General features: G+C 45.7%; 1 protein-coding gene across 1 annotated transcript in view; it reads left to right on the top strand.

Annotated features, from left to right (window-relative positions):
* The first annotated feature begins 5,027 nt into the window (after positions 1 to 5,027).
* LOC124616574 overlaps positions 5,028 to 21,523 on the top strand; it is a 113,700-nt gene continuing 97,204 nt past the window's right edge. The window contains exon 1 of the mRNA XM_047144894.1: positions 5,028 to 5,178. Coding sequence (XP_047000850.1) covers positions 5,028 to 5,178 — 151 coding nt within the window. The remainder of the gene's footprint in view (positions 5,179 to 21,523) is intronic.

Here is a 21,523-nt window from a genome sequence, read left to right as displayed (position 1 = left end):
GACCGGCTTGTGCGAGCCCGAGGTGGTTTCGGTTTGTTGTCACACGATGTTCTGCCTTCATTAAACTGTCGCACCCACGAACGCACTTTCGACAATCCATAACTCCATTACCACATGTCTCCTTCAATTGTCGATGAATTTCAATTGTTTTCACACCACCCAAATTCAGAAAACGAATGATTGCACGCTGTTCAAGTAAGGAAAACGTCACCATTTTAAGTATTTAAAACAGTTCTCGTTCTCGCCGCTGGCGGTAAAATTCCATCTGGCGTACGGTGCTGCCATCTCTGGGACGTATTGACAATGAACGCGGCCTCATTTTAAAACATTGCGCATGTTTCTATCTCTTTCCAGTCCGGAGAAAAAAAATCGGAGGGCTTAGAACTTGAATGCACCTCGTATGATTTAAATGTGCGGGCGGAGGGTAATATGGCTCCCTTCTGAGCTGGATAGGACATGTTGGAGCAGTGTCCGCCGTGTCGCGTCACGTTTACCTTTAGCTGTGCTGTGCTGGGCCGCAGCCCGCTGCTCGCTACCCGCGTGACCGCCGCTGGAGCTCGCAAAGACGCCGCGAGCCGTCCAATGCTGGGTCGCCGGGTCGCTGCGTGACGAGGCCCTTGAAGTTCACCGAGGACTGCAACCGCCGCTCCGACTCCCTGTCGCTCGGCCGTTCCCGCAACCCCCACCTTGTCATGTAGAAGCTTAGACAGGCTGCTGTGGCCGCGTCTCCCTTCATCCGGCGTCGGACTCCCGCTTCTTTCTTCTGCTCCTCTCGCTCCGTGTGTTCTCACTGCAGCGCTGTTTCTCGTAAGACTCTCAGAGTCGTCAGTCCAGTTATGAAGTCGTGGCGAGTACGTACGAAGTACTTGTCTATCTCAAAAGTGATTTCACAACCCTACACATGGCTTCAAAATTTGTTTGCCTATGTCGCGTCATAACACAGGACCGAGGGAAGACACGGGTTTACAGCTCAGTCTACAGTTCTCGAGCAGTTAAGAACTGGAAGCAGACAAACTTCCAGTGATGGCAGGTTGATTGCTTGCTTTGGCCCCAAACACTGTCACGAGGAACTGGATGCTCGCAGCAGAATATTCAAGGAACACAGGGGTCTGATTCACACTGTTTATTTGCAGTCAGAGTAACTATTATACTGACAAGGGGAGGTCGCCAATTGTGAAATTCAGATTCGATTCATACTGCGCATAATAAAAGCTCATGGCCAGAGGTGTAATGTGCACAGCACCAAGATGCACTTCTCAGCCGTTGTCGAGAAAATAGACAGTTAAAAGAAACCGTTGCCGTGAAATACTCTCTACGATTAATAATTTTCTACAGCGTCGTGGTGCAGCGGTAAGCGCTCTGGTTCGTAATCCGAAGGTCGCCGGATCGAATCTCGCGCCATTCAACCATTTTTTATTTAGTATTTGTTTTTTTGTAATTCAAATGTATATATATATATATATATATATATATATAATTACCGTCAATCAGTTGCAACAATTATGAATGTAATAAGTTGTTGAAAGTCGTTTGTCGTGGAAAAACTGGCGACTTCGAACAACATTATGATTTCCGCAAACAAAGTTGTGTTTCACAAATGTTATTGTCTTCATAATGTTAACCACGTATAGTTAACCGAAGACGTAGAAACGATATTCCGAAACGAACACGTATAGCATAAGTCAAACGTTCGAATTAGAGTAGAGACCCCACGAACAAAAACTTGCTGTGGCAGGTATCAAATATAAACTCCGTTACCCGCACGTTACACTTGAAGGACAGATGTTGAATGGGCCGAATCGAGCCGCCACATAACAGCGTAGTTGCGTGCTAACTTCGAAAGAAGGTAGATGCGGTCCCTAGCGCAACTTATAACATCGTCGAAAATCAGTGCGGACGGGAGAGCTTTGGTACACCCTGTTAAACAAACGGAAAAATGGAGGCGGTACAATTGGAGAGCGATCCGCCTTCACCAATATGCATAAGCAATTCATTATTAGTTTATATATATATTTATTTGAATTACAAAATAAAAATAAAAAAAATTGCATGGCGCGAGATTCGATCCGGCGACCTTTGGATTACGAACTCCTGCGCTTACCGCTGCGCCACGACGCTATAGAAAGATGATTAATCGTAGAGAGTATTTCACCGCAACGGTTTCTTTTAACTGTCGATTTTCTCGACAACGCGTTGAGAAGTGCATCTTGGTGCTTTGCCACATTACACCTCTGGCCATGAGCTTTTATTATGCGCAGTATGAATCGAATCTGAATTTCACAATTGGCGGCCTCCCCTTGTGAGTTCTAATGTAAGACATAAGAAAAAGCAAAAAGTACAACTGGTTGCAAAACAGTGTTTGGGTCCATGGGGTGAGAGGTAACAGAATTGGCAAACTGTGACGGCGTTGTAAAGTATGAACGTTGAGAGCAGCACTCGAAGTGAGAAAAACAGACTTGTCAGAGCTTACCCGAGGATGATACCGAGCGACACGGAGTTGGCGCGCCAACCATCTGGCCGAGAAAGCTGAAAAAAAAAGCAAAAAAGAAAGAAAACACGGGCTATTAAAGCATAGCAGCGGAGCACTATTTCTCCATATGTACCCTATCTATAGTAGGCCCACCGATCTGCTTACACTTTACAGGCATCGGCCAATCTGACGTGAGGCTCTGCACCTCCCTGATGCCTCCGTCCAACCACTTTTAGGGCCTTACCCTCCTCCTAGTCTGTAAATTGGGTTGTTTCTGGCCATTACATTAACAAACTCCGGTAGCAACAGCATTCAGCTGGGAGCTAAACGTGACTGCCAATCCTATTACGACCAGCAACAACAGTGTTTTACGTTGATTGACCCAGCCCGGAGGCCTCTCGTGAGTGGAGACGGCTGTTGCAGCATTTTCAGCCATTTCGCATTTCACTCTAACTTGTGTAAACCTAATACCGTTGTGGTTCTCAGAGTCAAGTATTAAGCATGGTGTCTCTGGTAAGACGCGCTAGTTTGTGATCATCCTCTGCTGTGACACCCTACAACATCGTCCAGGCGGTGGATCGAGTTGCCAGTTAATTCTTTGAAGTGAAACGTCTCCTCTGTGACAGCTGCACAGGTTCTAGCATTACCGTTTACCTTTCTTGCAGTGAACACACAGTCCGTAGTGGGGCGATCACTCTGTTGTAGAAATAATTCAAAAGCCCGGATCACTTAAATACTGTTCACTGGATAACCGGTTACAACACACTAGCCGGCCGATGGTGGCCGAGTGGTTCTGGCGCTACAGTCTGGAACCGCGCGACCGCTACGGTCGCAGGTCGAATCCTGCCTCGGGCATGGTTGTGTGTGTTGTCCTTAGGTTAGTTAGGTTTAAGTAGTTCTAAGTTCTAGGGGACTTATGACCTCAGCAGTTGAGTTCCATAGTGCTCAGAGCCATTTGAGTCAACAACACACCAAAGGTGCCATCACCGAACCTGAATGCCGATTAGCATTTATGTTAATCCACATTCAGATCCGATGATGCCACCTTTAGTGTGTTGAAACCGGTTATCCAGTAAACAATATTTAAGCGATCTTGGCTTTTGAATTATTTCTACATTTACGTTTCATTGCACGACGTTGGACATGGAGCTCTGCAGCATACCACCCCTACTTGTTCACATGTTGAACCAACGACATCGTAAATTACGATTGCACTGGGCACGGGACCATCGGGATTCGACTGTCGATCAATGGAAACGTGTCAGCTGTTAAGGTGAATGACATTTTTTTTCACGATAGTTCGATGGTCGTCTCCAAAAACGCCGTCATCGATGTGAACGGCGGGTCGAAACGTGCAGCGCGGCACGGACTCAGACTGGTGGCAGCAATGTTACGCTGTGGGAGACATTCTCGTGCGCTTACATGCGGCAGTAATAGAAGACACGTTGACAGCGGATAGGCACTTGGTGCAGGGAGTGGCAACTGACCCTTAACATAGACAAATGTAATCTGTTGTGAATACATAGAAAGAAGATCCTTTATTGTATGATTATATGATTGTGGAACAAACACTGGTAGCAGTTACTTCTGTAAAATATCTGGAAGTATGCGTGCGGAATGATTTGAAGTGGAATGATCATATCAAATTAATTGCTGGTAAGGCGAGTACCAAGTTGAGATTCAATGGGAGAGTCCTTAGAAAATGTAGTCCATCAACAATGTAGGTGGAATACAAAACACTCGTTCCACCTATACTTGAGTAGTGCTCATCAGTGTGGGATCCGTACCAGATCGGGTTGACGGAGGAGATAGAGAAGATCCAAAGAAGAGCGGCGCGTTTCGTCACAGAGTTATTTGGTAAGCGTGACAGCGTTACGGAGATGTTTAACAAACTCAAGTGGCAGACTCTGCAAGAGAGGCGCTCTGCATCGCGGTGTAGCTTACTGTCCAGGTTTCGAGAGGGTGCGTTTCTGGATGAGGTATCGAATATATTGCTTCCCCCTACTTATACCTCTCGAGGAGATCAGGAATGTAAAATTAGAGAGATTCGAGCGCGCACGGAGGCTTTCCGGCAGTCGTTCTTCCCGCGAACCATACGCGACTGGAACAGGAAAGGGAGGTAATGACAGTGGCACGTAAAGTGCCCTCCGGCACACACCGTTGGGTGGCTTGCGGAGTATAAATGTAGATGTAGATGTAGATTTATTTTTATTCGTTTGTTTGCATGTATTTCATTTTTTGGTCAAGCGACCCCACCACAAGCGTCAGCTACCTCGATGACGCGGGCGCCTACAGATGTCTGAGGGCCAAAAATTCTTCACCATCACTGACGTGGAAAAGCACTGAATGAAGCATCGACTGCAAGGTCGCAGATTTGGATACAGCGAAGAATGACAAGAGACAGGAAGGACGTTGATTGTGAGAAGGCCATTTGGGCACTTTTTTAGACATCCTGCGGATGGGACGCGTCCGCCGCCGCCGACATTTCGCGCGCGCTTTTGGAGATCGGAGGCGACACTCTGCGAAGCAGCACTGGGCGGCAGTCACGTAACCCAGCATGCAGGCACCGCTGCTGCTCCTCGTGGCACTCAGCACTACGCCGGCAGCGGCGTCGACTGCCGTCACCATGCTAGACTGCATCTGCGACAGGTTCTTCGACCGCGGAATGAAAGTCAAAACGAATGGAATGCTCGACCCATATTGCCTCGGTAAGTACGTGCATTCGACTACATTTTCTAAATACACTACTGGCCATTAAAATTGCTACACCACGAAGATTACGTGCTATAGACGCGAAATTTAACCGACAGGAAGAAGATGCTGTGATATGCAAATGATTAGCTTTTCAGAGCACTCACACAAGGTTGGCGCCGGTGGCGACACCTACAACTTGCTGACATGAGGAAAGTTTGCAACCGATTTCTCAGCCGGCCGAAGTGGCCGTGCGGTTAAAGGCGCTGCAGTCTGGAATCGCAAGACCGCTACGGTCGCAGGTTCGAATCCTGCCTCGGGCATGGATGTTTGTGATGTCCTTAGGTTAGTTAGGTTTAACTAGTTCTAAGTTCTAGGGGACTAATGACCTCAGCAGTTGAGTCCCATAGTGCTCAGAGCCATTTGAACCAGCCGATTTCTCATACACAAACAACAGTTGACCGCCGTTGTTGTGATGTCTCGTGTAAGGAGCAGAAATGCGTACCATCACGTTTCCGACTTCGATAAAGGTCGGATTGTAGCCCTTCGCGATTGCGGTATATTGTATCGCGACATTGGTGCTCGCGTTGGTCGAGATCCAATGACTGTTAGCAGAATATGAAATCGGTGGGTTCAGGAGGGTAATACGGAACGCCGTCCTGGATCTCAATGGGCTCGTATCACTAGCAGTCGAGATGACAGGCATCTTATCTGCATGGCTACAACGGATCGTGCAGCCGCGTCTCGATCCCTGAGTCAACAGATGGGGACGTTTGCAAGACAACAACCATCTGCACGAACAGTTCGACGGCGTTTACAGCAGCATGGACTATCAGCTCGGAGACAGTGGCTGCGGTTACCCTTGACGCTGCATCACAGACAGGAGTGCCTGCGATGGTGTACTCAACGACGAACCTGGGTGCGCGAATGGAAAAACGTTATTTCTTCGGATGAATCCATGTTATTTTTACAGCGTCATGGGAGTCGCATCCATGTTTGGCGACATCGCGGTGAACGCACATTGGAAGCGTGTATTCGTCATCGCCATACTGGCTTATCACCTGGGGTGATGGTATGGGGTGCCATTGGTTACACATCTCGGTCACCTCTTGTTCGCATTGACGGTACTTTGAACAGTGGACGTTACACTTCAGATGTGTTACGACCCGCGGAGCTACCCTTCATTCGATCCCTGCGAAACCCTACATTTCAGCAGGATAATGCACGACCGCATGTTGCAGGTCCTGTACGAGCCTTTCTGGATACAGAAAATGTTCGACTGCTGCCCTGGCCAGCACATTCTCCAGATCTGTCACCAACTGAAAACGTCTGGTCAATGGCGGCTGAGCAACTGACTCGACACAATGCGCGAGTCACTACTCTTGATGAACTGTGGTATCGTGTTGAAGCTTGTGGGCTGCTGTACCTGTACACCCCATCCAAGCTCTGTTTGACTCAATGCCCTGGCGTATCAAGGCCGTTATTACGGCCAGAGGTGGTTGTTCTGGGTACTGATTTCTCAGGATTTATACACCCAAATTGCATGAAAATGTAATCACATGTCATTTCTACTATAATATATTTGTCCAATGAATACCTGTCTGACATGTGCATTTCTTCTTGGTGCAGCAATTGTAATGGCCAGTGGTGTAGTACGCCCGACTTTACGTCTGGCAGAATGCGAACAAAATTACACATTGCTCAGTTGCTTGGATTCGCTGTGAAACTACCATCTCCTCATCATACGAACTTTCAGGAAATGTAATCGCCGCTTTAGAAATATTACACTACTTCGCCAGGATATTAAGGGTCGTAACGCGTTGCTCCATCTTTGGAATATAACGCGGCATTGAAGTTTTGTGGTGCGCATTCGGAAACCCCTTGGTGGGTGGCACTAGCTGTTTACTCTCAGACCACTCACTCACCCCAATATACTGGGCGGTGCTTTCTGGGCGCAGCTCTGGCATGCGATAGCAGTCCTAGATGAATTCCGAGGTTCAGATGAGGCAAATTTCCCTGACAGGATATCAATCTGAGTTGAGAACAAAGTTCTCCAAACCACTGTAGTACAATTCTGGCCACTACACATGGAACCGTCACCCTGCTGGAAGACGACCTTATCTTCGGAGAAACATCAAGCATGAAGCGATGCAGGTGTTATGCTGTAACTTTCAGTTATTCCACAGCTGTCACGGTGCCTTGCATTAAGCCGTCGGCATACGGACCGCGGATCCGAACGTTGGGCGTTGAGCGAGTCGAGTTTCTGACGTCATAGCGTGGAATAGCACGTTCGGGAGTCTTTCCGATCGTGCAGGGCATGTAAGATATTCCGAGCGTGCGTGTGAGCGTTGGCCAATGAGATAGCACAAAGCCACCTACGTCACACGCACGCCGTCTCCCTTCAGTACAGAGTTGTGGGGCGGCATATTGGCCACTCCAAGCGTATACGTATATATGCCGTTTCTGAGCACCTGCAAATTGAGAATCACTGGAAAACCCGTTGTCAACTGTGGTGATTCGTTCCAATAATATAATGCGAAACATCATATTCGTGGCAAAATAATTATTGTAACTTGCTTATTATGAGAGTATGCTATTCGAAGCAGCGACACACTGAAGATCCACCCAAAACGCATTGTTCTTGGTACAACTTGTTATAATTAAATTTCTATTAGTAACATATCTACGATTAAGGTTTTCAGCCAGATGTAGCACGCTATGACTGAACGTCAAACGTATGTGGTTGGTGTAGTGTAGTGAATAGTGTCACTGTTCGTTACTAAGCTGCACGTGAGGGCAGTCGTTCGCGTCTCGCCACTTTCAAATTTTTTTCTAACATTGGCGTTTTTATTAGGGTCTGATACTGTATTATTAGTTTAATATAAGTATATACTACAATATTTGATGTTATGTAAATAGAAGTTCACCTTTTTTTTGAAGGGTGACTTTGTTCGATTGGCTTAATCTGCAGGACAGCTTGTGCTACTTGTATAAAGATATTTTGCTCCTTTTTCTTTTACGCTTCGTAATTCACATGTTGCAAAGATTTTGCCACTGGGAATGGACAGTGATCAAGTAAAACTGGCCTTGGGGTTTCACTAAAATGTGGCAATGATGACATAATGTTTATCTTTTGTGGAGAAGTATTGCAAATCTGTATCGCACTGTTTGTAATGGAACTTTTATAAGCCTGTGTTCTTATTGATTGGACATGGTACTTTCCTTTTCGTGGACGATGGAGAAAATGTGCGTTTTAATAGAGCTAACTTGGGAATTTTACTCGCGCCCGTTTAGTAAACAGTGTGATTTACGAACTAGAAAGATACCGCAACCGCCGCTGGAGTGCTTTGTGATCGCGTATACCACATTGGGGCCCACGTATCGTATGCACAAGTCGCATCATTTCAGAGCGTTCATCAGCACACTGAACTTAGCACACTCAACGTTGACGTTCGACAGCACTGTCCGTGTGCCGACGGCTTTACGATCAGAGGTAGGGTAGAAGCCCAACTGAACGTCCCCCGTAACATAAATCTGCTCCCACTGGCCTCTACGCGTGGTAAGGTGCTTATTTAGAGCAGTCGCTCGCATCCAGTCTCGGAGTTCGATCTGTTGTGACAAGAAAAGCGACTCATCGCACCAGCACAAACCTTACCATTGTCCACTCTCTACACTGGATGATGCTGCGTCCACTGCGGTCGTAATGATGACTTTGACTCAAGTCGGGAGACGTGGAGGTCGTCGGCTCCAGAGCGCCATTTTCAATCTAGTGCGCTGTACAGTGTCATCAGAAACATTTTTCAATACATCAGCAGTGCTGTTTGTCGCCAGGTATACCACAAATCGGCACCTGTCCTGATTTACTGAACGGTCAGACCCACCAACTTCACCAGTGTGCTCAGTGATAAAGCGTGGAAATCCAGCACCTCGTCGCCAGCGGCTGATTTCACTGGCCTTTAACAAATTTCAATGGGTGGTCACCACGTTTGCGCGAAAGAGCCATAGAGCTTCGCAGTTTCCAGTACAAACAGCAAGACGGATCTACATGTATACGCAATTGAACAACAGTCCCTGAAAGCCGGTACATCCATTAAAAATGTGTGAATATGCGTACAGAGAAATAGAAGGTGGAACGACCAGGCCAAACTATAACAGGTTATGAGGCTGCCGGACCGAAGTTCACTGATAGGAACGTCAGAAAGTGAAGTTCATCCACAAAGGAGGTAGCTTACAAAATCTGATCAATGTTTGAATACTGATCCTCAGGCTGCGTTCCGTATCAGATAACACTAGTAAATCCCCGATTCTGTGAAAAATTCGACTCACATGTATTAAGAAGCTTCAAACGTCTGATTTCTTTACAGATGCCTTAAGCATGTACGAGGGTTGTTCTACAAGTAATGCAATAAATGTTTTTTTTATGGAAGCAGGTAGGTTCTATTCAGTATTCCAATACACCATTGTATGTATTGTATCTTAACCGGGGACCTAGAAACGACGGAGAGGCTCCGTCCCCGCCGCAGCCGCAGTGGTCCACAACCCCACGACGACCACCGCAGTCCACTTCACCCCTCCGCCGCCCCACACCAATCCCAGGGTCATTGTGCGGTTCGGCCCCCGGTGGACCCACCAGGGAACGTCTCACACCAGACGACTGTAACCCCTCTGTTTGCGTGGTAGAGTGATGGTGGTGTACGCGTGCGTGGAGAACTTGTTTGCGCAGCAATCGCCGACATATTGTAGCTGAAGCGGAATGAAGAGAACCAGCCAGCATTCGCCGAGGCAGATGGAAAACCGCCTAAAAACCATCCAGAGACTGGCCGGTTCACCGGACCTCGACACAAGTCCGCCGGGCGGATTCGTGCCGGGGACCAGGCGCTTCTTCCCGCCCGGAAAGCCGTGCGTTAGACAGCTCGGCCACCGGGCGGCCTTCCAATACACCACACTATTCCCCCCTCTTTCCGCTGCAAAACACTGCTTTTCAAAATAATCCCCGTACAAAGTGACGGACGTACGCCACGTTACTGAGAGGGCCTGTATGCCCGCACGATACCGCTCTGCTGGTCGACGTCGGAACCAAAGTTTTCCTTCACCAATAACGTCCTCATCATCACGTACTGCTTCCCGCGAAGTGCAGCCTTCATTGGGCCAAAGTGACGGAAGGAACCCGTGGTCTATGGGCAGCGTCTTTGATTCGTAATCAAAACATCTTCGGTCCCGGGTTCGATCACCGTCACTGCCTAAATTTTGATAAATAATCAGCATTGGCGGCCGAAGACTTCCGGCATAAGAAGTCAGCCTCATTCTGCCAACGGCCTTGTCAAAGAGGGCGGAGGAGCGGATAGAGGTTCAGGGCACTCTCTTGTCCTAGGGGTTGGAAATTGCACCTAAATTCGGAAGAATCAGCAATGATCAACGACATGAGGATGCAGAAGGCAATGGAAACCACGTAACGTGTATCCACAGGACATGTGGCCTGTAATTGAAGAAGTGTCATGATGATCTCTCCATTGGCAAAAGATGCTGGAATAGTCCCCCATTCGGATCTCCGGGAGGGGACTGCCAAGTGGGAGGTTACCATGAGAAGAAGATTGAATAATCAACGAAAGGATAACGTTCTACGAGTCGGGGCGTGGAATGTCAGAAGCTCGAACGTGGTTGGGAACTAGAAAATCTGAAAAGGGAAATGCAAAGGCTCAGTCTAGATATAGTAGGGGTCAGTGAAGTGAAGTGGAAGGAAGATAAGGATTTCTGGTCAGATGAGTATCGGGTAATATTAACAGCAGCAGAAAATGGTATAACAGGTGTAGGATTCGTTAGGAATAGGAAGGTAGGGCAGAGGGTGTGTTACTGTGAACAGTTCAGTGACCAGGTTGTTCTAATCAGAATCGACAGCAGACCAACACCGACAACGATAGTTCAGGTATACATGCCGACGTCGCAAGCTGAAGATGAACAGATAGAGAAAGTGTATGAGTATATTGAAAGGGTAATGCAGTATGTAAAGGGGGACGAAAATCTAATAGTCATGGGCGACTGGAATGCAGTTGTGGGGGAAGGAGTAGAAGAAAAGGTTACAGAAGAATATGGGGTTGGGACAAGGAATGAAAGAGGAGAAAGACTAATTGAGTTCTGTAACAAGTTTCAGCTGGTGATAGCGAATACCTTGTTCAAGAATCACAAGAGGAGGAGGTATACATGGAAAAGGCCGGGAGATACGGGAAGATTTCAATTAGATTACATCATGGTCAGACAGAGATTCCGAAATCAGATACTGGATTGTAAAGCGTACCCAGGAGCAGATATAGACTCAGATCACAATATAGTAGTGATGAAGAGTAGGCTGAAGTTCAAGAGATCAGTCAGGAAGAATCAATACGCAAAGAAGTGGGATACGGAAGTACTAAGGAATGACGAGATACGTTTGAAGTTCTCTAACGATATAGATACAGCAATAAGGAATAGCGCAGTAGGCAGTACAGTTGAAGAGGAATGGACATCTCTAAAAAGGGCCATCGCAGAAGTTGGGAAGGAAAACATAGGTACAAAGAAGGTAGCTGCGAACAAACCATGGGTAACAGAAGAAATATTTCAGTTGATTGATGAAAGGAGGAAGTACAAACATGTTCCGGGAAAATCAGGAATACAGAAATACAGGTCGCTGAGGAATTAAATAAATAGGAAGTGCAGGGAAGCTAAGACGAAATGGCTGCAGGAAAAATGTGAAGACATCGAAAAAGATATGATTGTCGGAAGGACAGACTCAGCATACAGGAAAGTCAAAATAACCTTTGGTGACATTGAAAGCAACGGTGGTAACATTAAGAGTGCAACGGGAATTCCACTGTTAAATGCAGAGGAGAGAGCAGATAGGTGGAAAGAATACATTGAAAGCCTCTATGAGGGTGAAGGTTTGTCTGATGTGATACAAGAAGAAACAGGAGTCGATTTAGAAGAGATAGGGGATCCAGTATTAGAATCGGAATTTAAAAGAGCTTTGGAGGACTTACGGTCAAATAAGGCAGAAGGGATAGATAACATTCCATCAGAATTTCTAAAATCATTGGGGGAAGTGGCAACAAAACGACTATTCACGTTGGTGTGTGTAGTCTGGCGACATACCATCTGACTTTCGGAAAAGCATCATCCACACAATTCCGAAGACGGCAAGAGCTGACAAGTGCGAGAATTATCGCACAATCAGCTTAACAGCTCATGCATCAAAGCTGCTTACAAGAATAATATACAGAAGAATGGAAAAGAAAATTGAGAATGCGCTAGGCGACGATTAGTTTGGCTTTAGGAAAAGTAAAGGGACGAGAGAGGCAATTCTGACGTTACGGCTAATAATGGAAGCAAGGCTAAAGAAAAATCAAGACACTTTCATAGGATTAGTCGACCTGGAAAAAGCGTTCGACAATATAAAATGGTGCAAGCTGTTCGAGATTCTGAAAAAAGTAGGGGTAAGCTATAAGGAGAGAGGGGTTATATACAATATGTACAACAGCCAAGAGGGAATAATAAGACTGGACGATCAAGAACGAAGTGTTCGTATTAAGAAGGGTGTAAGACAAGGGTGTAGCCTTTCGCCCCTACTCTTCAATCTGTACATCGAGGAAGCAATGATGGAAATAAAAGAAAGGTTCAGGAGTGGAATTAAAATACAAGGTGAAAGGATATCAATGATACGATTCGCTGATTACATTGCTCTCCTGAGTGAACGTGAAGAAGAATTAAATGATCTGCTGAACGGAATGAACAGTCTAATGAGTACACAGTATGGTTTGAGAGTAAATCGGAGAAAGACGAAGGTAATGAGAAGTAGTAGAAATGAGAACAGCGAGAAACTTAACATCAGCATTGATGGTCACGAAGTCAATGAAGTTAAGGAATTCTGCTACCTAGGCAGTAAAATAACCAATGACGGAGGGAGCAAGGAGGACATCAAAAGCAGACTCGCTATGGCAAAAAAGGCATTTCTGGCCAAGAAAAGTGTACTAATATCAAATACCGCCCTTAATTTGAGGAAAAAATTTCTGAGGATGTACGTCTGGAGTACAGCATTGTGTCGTAGTGAAACATGGACTGTGGGAAAACCGGAACAGAAGAGAATCGAAGCATTTGAGATGTGGTGCTATAGACGAATGTTGAAAATTAGGTGGACTGATAAGGTAAGGAATGAGGAGGTTCTGCGCAGAATCGGAGAGGAAAGGAATATGTGGAAAACACTGATAAGGAGAAGGGACAGGATGATAGGACATCTGCTAAGACATGAGGGAATGACTTCCATAGTACTAGAGGGAGCTGTAGAGGGCAAAAACTGTAGAGGAAGGCAGAGATTGGAATACGTCAAGCAAATAATTGAGGAAGTAGGTTGCAAGTGCTACTCTGAGATGAAGAGGTTAGCACAGGAAAGAAAATTGTGGCGGGCCGCATCAAACCAGTCAGTAGACTGATGACAAAAAAAAAGACGGAAGTTTCGAAAGTGCGACATCTGGGCTGTAGTGTGCGTGAGGAAGAACAATCCAACGAAGTCTCGAGCAGACTTGTGTTTGACCTTGCATTGTCATGGAGGAGGAGAAGTCAATTTGTATTTTTATTGCGTTTCTTCAGTTCCCTTAGAAAACCCTGAAGTCGTTTCTACAGTTTCCTTATAATAGCACAATATACTTCCGAGTAGATCTTTGACCGAGCGACGTGGCGCAGTGGTTAGACACTGGACTCGCATTCGGGAGGACGGCGGTTCAATCCCGCGTCCGGCCATCCTGGTTTAGGTTTTCCATGATTCCCTAAATCGCTTCAGGCAAATGCCGGGATGGTTCCTTTGAAAGGGTACGGACGACTTCCTTCCCTAATCCGATGAGACCGATGACCTCACTGTTTGGTCTCCTCCCCAAAATCAACACAGTAGATCGTTGCATCATGAGGTAGGACACCGGTGAACGAGTGAGCGATCACTACCAACAGAGACGTCCAGGTGTGCAGCGAGATGTTTCATTGTACTAGGTCGATCACCTCGAATGAGTGTCCGCACTTTGCAACATTGCAGTCTGTGTGCGGCCGGCCTTCTCGCGGGAGAACGGACAGGTTTGCGCGACCTTGGTGCGATGATGACAGACACCTCGACCAACGAATCACAGTGCTTTTGTTCCCTTGCTGTTCAGAGTAAACATTCTGCAAGCGCGTTTGAATATCTGCGACGCTCTGGATTTCCGCCAAAAGAAACTCAGTGACAGCTTTCTGCCTTGAACGCACCTCCTTTACAGACGCCATTTTGGAGCCTACGTATAGAATATGGCGCAAACGGCTCTGAGCACTATGGGACTTAACATCTGAGGTCATCAGTCCCCTAGAACTTAGAACTACTTAAACCTAACCTAAGGACATCACACACATTAATGTCCGAGGGAGGATTCTAACCTGCGACCGTACCGGCCGCGCGTCTCCAGACTGAAGCGCCTAGAACCGCTCAGCCACACTGGCCGGCCTCTACGTATAGAGCCGCCACCTATCGAAACTTCGTGGAACTATAGGCCCCGAAGCGGGAATATTCCGCACTTTTTCAAGCGAAATTTGCCGAGAAAAAAAACATCTTTTGTATTACTTGTGAAAGGCCTTTCGTACGTAAGTGAGCCAAAGTTTAGGAAAAGTTTCAGATTACCCTTAAAGTTTATTGGAAATAGCTAAGTGCTCTATTATGAAGTATTATGTGAACGTGAACTGGCTAATTTACTCTCCATTTCAAACAAAAGCCAGATTTCACGCGTATCAAAGCTTATGGCGTTATGCCACCAGAACTATGTGTCACTCACTGATATAATTTTTTAGGAAGGTTCTCGTGGGCCCCTACCACCACGGCACCGCGCGTCCCCAGGTTGCGGATAGGGGATACGACCTTCAGATATGAACGGTAGCTGCGAATACAAAAAATAAGCAGTCGCACACAGCCGGTGGCGAGCAGGCGATGGCGTGATGAACCATCCCTTTTTCTTCTTCTCTTACTATCAAATCTATTCATCAAGAATCAGCAACATTAATGAGCATGGGTCCTTTTGAAGTAAAATATTCCGGAGGTAAACTAGGTTCCCATTCGGATCTCCGGGCGAAACCTACTTCGAAGAGATTCCGGCCGAAAGGAACTTTCAGGTTGGGAACATGGAACGTTAAAAGTTTGAACAGGCCAGGAGCGTTCCAGACATTATTAGACTAATTAGAGAGATACGATTTAGACATTACAGCTATTCAAGAAACTCGGTGGCAGGGGGAAGATAGCATAAAGAGGGGTAACTATACATTTTTCTATGGAGGTGCGGAAGATCACAGTTTCGGAACAGGTTTCGCAGTACAGAGAAAAGTGATTCACGCAATAAGAGATATAAGGTCAATTAGTGACCGACTATCAGTTATAGTGTTGTCCGGCAGGTGTAATAGACTAGGCGTAATTAATGTACACGCACCAACTGAGGACACTGAAGAGGTTGTTAAAGACGGCTTTTATGAAGAACTAGATCAACTGTGGGATGAGTTCTCCTCATATGATACAAAATTAATCATAGGTGATTTTAATGCCAAGATAGGGAAGGAGGAAGCAGTCCGGCCTACAATTGGGAAAGAAAGTTTGCATAACATTTCGAATGATAATGGCACAATGGTGGTTTATTTAGCTGTTTCAAAAGACATGATTGTTGAGAGCACATATTTCAAAAGGAAGGACATTCATAAAGCAACTTGGGTTTCTCCGGATGGACACACCCGAAACCAAATTGATCATGTTCTTGTAGATCGGAGATGGCACACTAGTATAGAAAATGTTACGACTTTCAGGGGAGCAGACTGCGATTCTGATCATTTTCTTGTAGTTGCCAAAGTTCACCAACGGCTATTACAGCAACATCAAGGTATCACAATGCAGAACTTGTTAGGTTCGACACTGACAAGCTAAATGGTGAAACCTTTAGAAGAAGGTACATGATAGAAATTTCAAATAGGTTTGATGCTCTCAGGACGCACGAAGATCAAGACGAGGATGTAAATAAACAGTAGATCACTGTGAGGAGTTATATCAAAGAGGCACCGTAGGTCACAATAGTTACAATTAAGAAGAACAGAAGGAAACCGTGGTTTGATGAGGAATGCAAGAAATTGATAGAGGAAAGGAGAAAAGCGCGATTAGATTGGGATGGACAGAAAACGAGAGGAGTCCTTGAATCTGAGGAGGGAAGTTGGTCGTAGCCTACGGGCAAAGAAGAGGGATTATTTCAACAATCAAATTAAAAAACAGTAAAACAAAAAACATTAGGGAACTTCACCTAGACATAAATGGGTATAGAGAGGGGTTCAAGGCTAGGACAAATGCACTTCGAGGGGATGCCGGGGGAATACTGACAGACCTCAGTGCTATATTAAGTAAACGGAGGGCGTACTTTGAGCATCTATTAAATGTACACCAGGAAGCAGGAAATGAGCAGGCGTACGATATACATACAGCAGAACCCCAGATACCTGAGCCAACGCTAAAGGAAGTAAGAGATGCAATCAACAAATTGAAAAACCATAAAGCACCAGGGTCAGACTGCATAACTGCAGAATTAGTTAAAAATGGGGGACAGAAATTGGTGGAAGTAGTTCACAAAGTGATAACTAAAGTACGGAACTCAGCGATGATACCTGAAGAGTGGCAGGAGTCGATTCTGATCCCAATTTTTAAGAAGGGCGGCAAAATGGATTGTACTAAATATAGACGGATATCGCTGTTACCAGTATGTTCCAAAATTTTCTCGAATATTCTGTGGCTCTGGCTCTGAGCACTATGGGACTTAACATCTATGGTCATCAGTCACCTAGAACTTAGAACTACTTAAACCTTACTAACCTAAGGACAGCACACAACACCCAGCCATCACGAGGCAGAGAAAATCCCTGACCCCGCCGGGAATCGAACCCGGGAACCCGGGCGTGGGAAGCAAGAACGCTACCGCACGACCACGAGATGCGGGCGAATATTCTGTTAAGCAGGCTTACACCATATGCAGATGAAATTGTGGGGGATTACCAAGCTGGCTTTCGGAGGAACAGATCAACTATAGACCAAATGTTCACCCTGCGTCAAATTTTGGAAAATGAATGCGAAACAATAAACCAGTTCATAATCTTTTCATAGATTTTACAAAAGCATATGATTCAGTATTGCAATCAAAATTGTACAGAATTCTTTTGGAACTTGGAATACCAAAGAAGTATGTTAGACTTATAGAAGCGGGTTTGAAAAACACAAAAGGTAGAGTAGGCGTGGGGAAATTGGAGTCAGAAGAATTTGTAATAATGAACAGACTTAAGCAGGGAGATGCCCTGTCTCCACTACTTTTTAATTTAGTCCAACAATATATTGTACGAATGGTAGCAGATAATTCAGAGGGTGTGGAGTTAAATGGAAATATTAAGATATTAGGGTATGCAGATGATCTAAAGAACATTAACGGTAGGGAAGAATCTGTAACAGCAAATGCAAATGCGTTAATCAAGGCTAGTGAAGATGTAGGTCTAAGGATAAGTAAAGACAAAACTAAATACCTTGTTACTACTAGAATGCCAACAGCAGTAGCCGGCCGCGGTGGTCTTGCGGTTCTGGGCGCTGCAGTCCGGAACCGTGGGACTGGTACGGTCGCAGGTTCGAATCCTGCCTCGGGCATGGATGTGTGTGATGTCCTTAGGTTTAAGTAGTTCTAAGCTCTAGGGGACTGATGACGTACGATGTTAAGTCCCATAGTGCTCAGAGCCATTTGAACCATTTGAGCCAACAGCAGTAGATCAGGAAATGTTAAGAGTTGGAGACAAGCAGTTTGAAAAAGTGAACACATTTAAGTATCTAGGCGTGGACATCACTTCGAGAAATGAGACTGAATCCGAGCTGAAGAAGAGATTACGGACGGGAAATGCGTGCTACTTCTCACTGAATAGATTACTTTCATCACGGATATTGTCTAGGAATTTAAAGATTAGTATATACAAAACTATTATTCATCCAGTTATGCTGTATTGGTGTGAGACTTGGTCTCTCTGTGCAAAATGAAAAGCCGTTTCGCGTATTTGAAAACAAATTTTGAGGAAAATTTTCGGAAAAAAAGGGATCACATTAGCGGAGAGTGGCGAAAACTGCATAACGAAGAGGTTCACAAACTCTATTCAAGCCCTGACATAATCAGTATTATTAAATCACGTAGGCTGCGATGGGTGGGTCACGTAGCTCGAATGGATGAGGGCAGGGCAGCGCGCAAAGTACTGGTAGGGCACTTAGAGGGAAAACGTCTTGTGGGGAGACCGAGGCGTAGGTGGGAGGACAATGTGAAGGCTGATTTAAGGAGCCTAGGCACTGAAGGTGAATGGAAGGACATAGTGCAAGACAGGAACAGATTGCTAAAATAAGTTACTGCGGTAATGGACTCTCGAGTCCGGTATGACCAGTGTGTGTGTGTGTGTGTGTGTGTGTGTGTGTGTGTGTGTGTGTAGGTACATTCAGTGGCATGTGTACATACTAGCTTCAAGCAAACGGAATTAGGAACAAAGAAGCAATCACGGCTGATGCTGATGTTTGGCTGCATGAACAGAGAAAATGTTGTGAGCGAGAAACTTTTTGCGTTTCATCATTTTGTGGAGGATATGAGCAAGAAAATGTTTCGTCCGTGTAAAGTTTGTTGCAAGTCGCTAAGTGCCCTTATTTTCAAATGCTGGATGGATGACGTCCGCGTATCTTCACGCCATCAGTTGCACTGCCTCAAGACAAACACACGTTTGTAACTGTAATACTTGTCTTAATGTGGAAAACTTTTGAAGTAAGATTACACATCTTAATGAATAGACTCTGAGAGCACTTCAGATTTTTAAATTCTGTCAACCTTTACACGGAATATTGAAAATCGAATTTTTGTTGCCCCTCCGCTGCAGACTTTACCGGGTTCCTGGTTCCGCGTCAGAGTTTTAGCAATGTATATTGGGGACGAAAATAGAAGACCCAAAGGAAAGCAGAGCTTCCGTTAAAGTTTCATTCAGTAAGCGTGGAAGCGTCAGCCACTCAAGTTTCAGGTGCTGTAAGAGATCCACATTACCTTTTTGTTTACTGTTAGAATTTCGATACCATTCGATCCTAGAGGAATCAGTTATTATACTGGTTGGATGTATACCTCGCGAAAAAGCAGTGAAGATAAAATTATGGCTTGCCAACAATCGTTCTTCTCGCGGACTGTTCCCAACTGGACCAGGAAAGGTAGAAGTGACACGGGTCCTGGAAGTACCCTCCGTTACGCACCATAAGGTGGCTTGCGGAGTACAGACATAGGTGTTGATTTAGATGCTCGTTCCCAGGCACTGGGGCATAAAAATCTGCCCTTTGTCAAGCTGACTATTTCGCGAGCTGCGGCTTGTTCGACGGTGGAATGGTCCCCCGTTCGTCTCTGCACCAATTACATACTTTCCTTAGTGCGTCACGAAACCGCAACGCGACAAGGCGGTATTCAATGTCATGGTGGGCAGTGACCATGAGTGTATCTCATTGGACTCACTCGCTGAATTGGCGTGGGTACCTATAAATCTAAATGGGCTCAGAGTGATGAGAATCCCTAGATACTTGGCTGGTCGAGAGGTTGTTGGTAGATCAAGCACCCAAACAACAGTTTCCTGGAGTTGCGCACTGCCACATGGGCTCATTGTCTGGAACTCTACCACAACTGGTTTCTGATGATTGCAACAGACGTCTGCAGTGCCCTCTCTCCTATACGCATATGTTTGAGGAAAATCCAATTTGGTAACTATTTATCGCAGTAGCCAAATAAGATCAGAACTACTATTCCTAAATGACGTAATTTTTAATTCATCTAATAGCCACTTACGTAATTACATTTGTGCCAGGCACCAAATTAGAGACAGCCAAACTGACCAAATTAACGCCAAGCATGTACAGGGTGAGCGAGAAGTTGCCGTATCCAGTAGTTCCGAATGCTGGCTGACTAGGTTTGTTTTAGCACAGGCACTTACTTAAGTATTTAGTGCTCAGTAAATCGGTACGTTTCCCACTATGCTGTAAAACACTTTGATACACCTCTATATTCATCTTCACCTATTTTTCAGCAAGTCTAGTTTTATAGCGCGAAATGCCTCCTCCACGGCATTGCGAATTTCTTAGTTTGAACCATATCGACGTGCAGGTAGATGTGCATTAATGACCCATAAACGAGTTGTCAGGTGTGGTGAGGTTAGGACGTATTGGTATCATTTCAAGGAAGCCAGTGTTGTTGACGAACCACGACGTATCTACTGTCCTGGAAAATATTTATTTAGGAACTCGTCCACTGCTAGAGTGTAGTTAGGAGGTGCTCTCACTTAGAGGCTCAGTACTCGTTTGTTGGGTATAATCTTGGCGACTCCAGGGTTCCTGAGAAGGGGACCAGAGGTTGTGTATTCGTTTGCTGGGTACAATCTTGGCGACCCCAGGGTTCCTGAGAGCGGAACTGGTAAGAGCCGCCCATCCTCTGTCACCATAAGCACGGGACATGCTTCGGCGACGGTGGAACGTTGTGTGTCACAGGGATGGGGATCATGGCTTGACCGCCTGGATCGCGAGGATGATAAAAGCCTCTACAAAAAAAACTTTGAGGGGGAGCAACTCTTAATAGGCAACCTCTGGATGGGGATCTTGGCTTGATCGCCTGGATCGCGAGGATGATAAAAGCCTCTACAAAAAAAACTTTGAGGGGGAGCAACTCTTAATAGGCAACCCCTGGATGGGGATCTTGGCTTGATCGCCTGGATCGCGAGGATGATAAAAGCCTCTACAAAAAAAAAAAAAAACTTTGAGGGGGAGCAACTCTTAATAGGCAACCTCTGGATGGGGATCTTGGCTTGATCGCCTGGATCGCGAGGATGATAAAAGCCTCTACAAAAAAAACTTTGAGGGGGAGCAACTCTTAATAGGCAACCTCTGGATGGGGATCTTGGCTTGATCGCCTGGATCGCGAGGATGATAAAAGCCTCTACAAAAAAAAAACTTTTGAGGGGTAGCAACTCTTAATAGGCAACCTCTGGATGGGGATCTTGGCTTGATCACCTGGATTGCGAGGATGATAAAAGCCTCTACAAAAAAAACTTTGAGGGGGAGCAACTCTTAATAGACAACCTCTGGATGGGGATCTAGGGTTGATTGCCTGGATCGCGAGGATGATAAAAGCCTCTACAAAAAAAAAAAAAAAAAAAAAACTTTGAGGGGGAGCAACTCTTAATAGGCAACCTCTGGATGGGGATCTTGGCTTGATCGCCTGGATCGCGGGGATGATAAAAACCTCTACAAAAAAAACTTTGAGGGGGAGCAACTCT

The sequence above is a fragment of the Schistocerca americana genome, chromosome 5, assembly GCF_021461395.2.
Source record: "Schistocerca americana isolate TAMUIC-IGC-003095 chromosome 5, iqSchAmer2.1, whole genome shotgun sequence".
NCBI classification, from domain to species: domain Eukaryota; kingdom Metazoa; phylum Arthropoda; class Insecta; order Orthoptera; family Acrididae; genus Schistocerca; species Schistocerca americana.
Note: the sequence above shows the minus strand (reverse complement) of the source record. Positions and strands in the feature narration are given on the sequence as shown.